Source organism: Echinococcus granulosus (genome assembly GCF_000524195.1).
Source record: "Echinococcus granulosus chromosome Unknown EG_S00226, whole genome shotgun sequence".
Taxonomy (NCBI): domain Eukaryota; kingdom Metazoa; phylum Platyhelminthes; class Cestoda; order Cyclophyllidea; family Taeniidae; genus Echinococcus; species Echinococcus granulosus.
In genome coordinates, this window is record NW_020170606.1 from 31040 (window position 1) to 32453 (window position 1414).

The 1414-nt window shown below is 35.9% G+C and overlaps 1 protein-coding gene across 1 annotated transcript in view; it reads right to left on the bottom strand. All coding sequences in view use genetic code 11, as the record gives it.

Moving 5' to 3' along the window:
* EGR_10495 (hypothetical protein) overlaps positions 1-1310 on the bottom strand; it is a gene marked incomplete at both ends in the record, with an annotated part of 3802 nt that extends 2492 nt beyond the window's left edge. The window contains one exon of the mRNA XM_024499744.1: positions 1208-1310. Within this exon, the coding sequence (XP_024345839.1) occupies positions 1208-1310 (103 nt within the window). The remainder of the gene's footprint in view (positions 1-1207) is intronic.
* Positions 1311-1414: the final 104 nt, after the last annotated feature.

The following is a 1414-nucleotide window of genomic DNA, read 5'->3' on the forward strand; positions in this document are numbered from 1 at the left end:
GGGGATGTGGCCGAAATTCAATTCCTTTAAATAATAAAGAGCAAGCTGAGGAATCAGGCTAATTAGGCATTTTGCGTACAGGTGAAGTCAATTTCACTTTCACAATTTGGAAAAGGGCATTGTTACATCGAACACAACTTGATATTCAAGGTGCAGACCAACCATCTCGAGTGCCATGCCTACTTACTATTCGTATGCAAGCGTATCTCATATTCTTTACGTTTGGCTAATATTTCCTAACCTACAAGTAATGCTTATAATTAATCAGAATTTCGCATGTTTGGTAAGGAATTACTCTTTTAATATCCAAATGACCTTACTACCGCAATTTCATTTATTTTTAATCACATTATCCATGTTCAGAAATGCAGCTGAAATGCAAATGCTGCTATTTTCTACGCATTTAAGGAGAATTGGCGACACATGCAGAATCCGATCTCGGAATATTTGCTGTAAACGTTTTGCGGATCGGCATTGTCGGATATGACACTTATAGTTGGTACGAAAGAATTACGTGTTTAATCACCACTATTGATCAGACGCAAGATTGTGAGGAAAAGTTTGAAATGACGCAGTCGGTTTTTAAAATCGAATAGTACCCTCAGTGCTTTTAAGGAAGCGAAAAATCATAAAAGATGATGGGCCCTCTGATGTTTCAACAACTCGAGATCCCCATAGAAGTGCATCAGCTTCTATTAAGAAAGGTAAATAAGCATTTGAATATCATCCTATTTGTCTGCGTACAAATACTTAAATCGTTTTGTAAGCCGAGTCGGCGTTATTATGAGGAAGGCCTCCTGTTTATATACTGCATTACTATAAGAAACTTGCCAAAAGAAGTTTAGCAAGTTCCAAAATGACTATTATATTGGACTGCGCTAATTGAACGTGTAAAAGTTCAGGGCGCAAATTAAAACGGCGTTTGAATTTTACGTTATATCCATTTTGCGTACTTCCGCCCATAAATTACGAAAGCTCTTCATTATCTTAGAATTCTAAAACATATTCAGTCATGGCATCTACAATGGATGCGCTAATACTGCTGTTATTTGTGGTTAAGGTTTGAGTCCGATTAATTTGAGCACAGGGCATTGAGGCATCACCTATGTTGATAAGCTATGGCGACTCGCTTTGTACAGTATTTGTTGTCTCACGAAAGCCCATTGATTTCTTTCTTTTCGTGTTTATTTTTTGTGCAAAAGTATACCTTTCATAATGCACAATACTTGACAATACTTGTCATTCTTAAAAAATAATGTGCCTTTTTTAATATGCGTTTTTAGATGACTAAGGTGGAATCTTTTTTGCATCCTATGAATAATTATTGGTTGATGAATTTACCAGCCCACGAATGCTTTACTTTATTCACACTCCATTTTTAAACACATTTGTTTATGAAATTACACTCAAAATT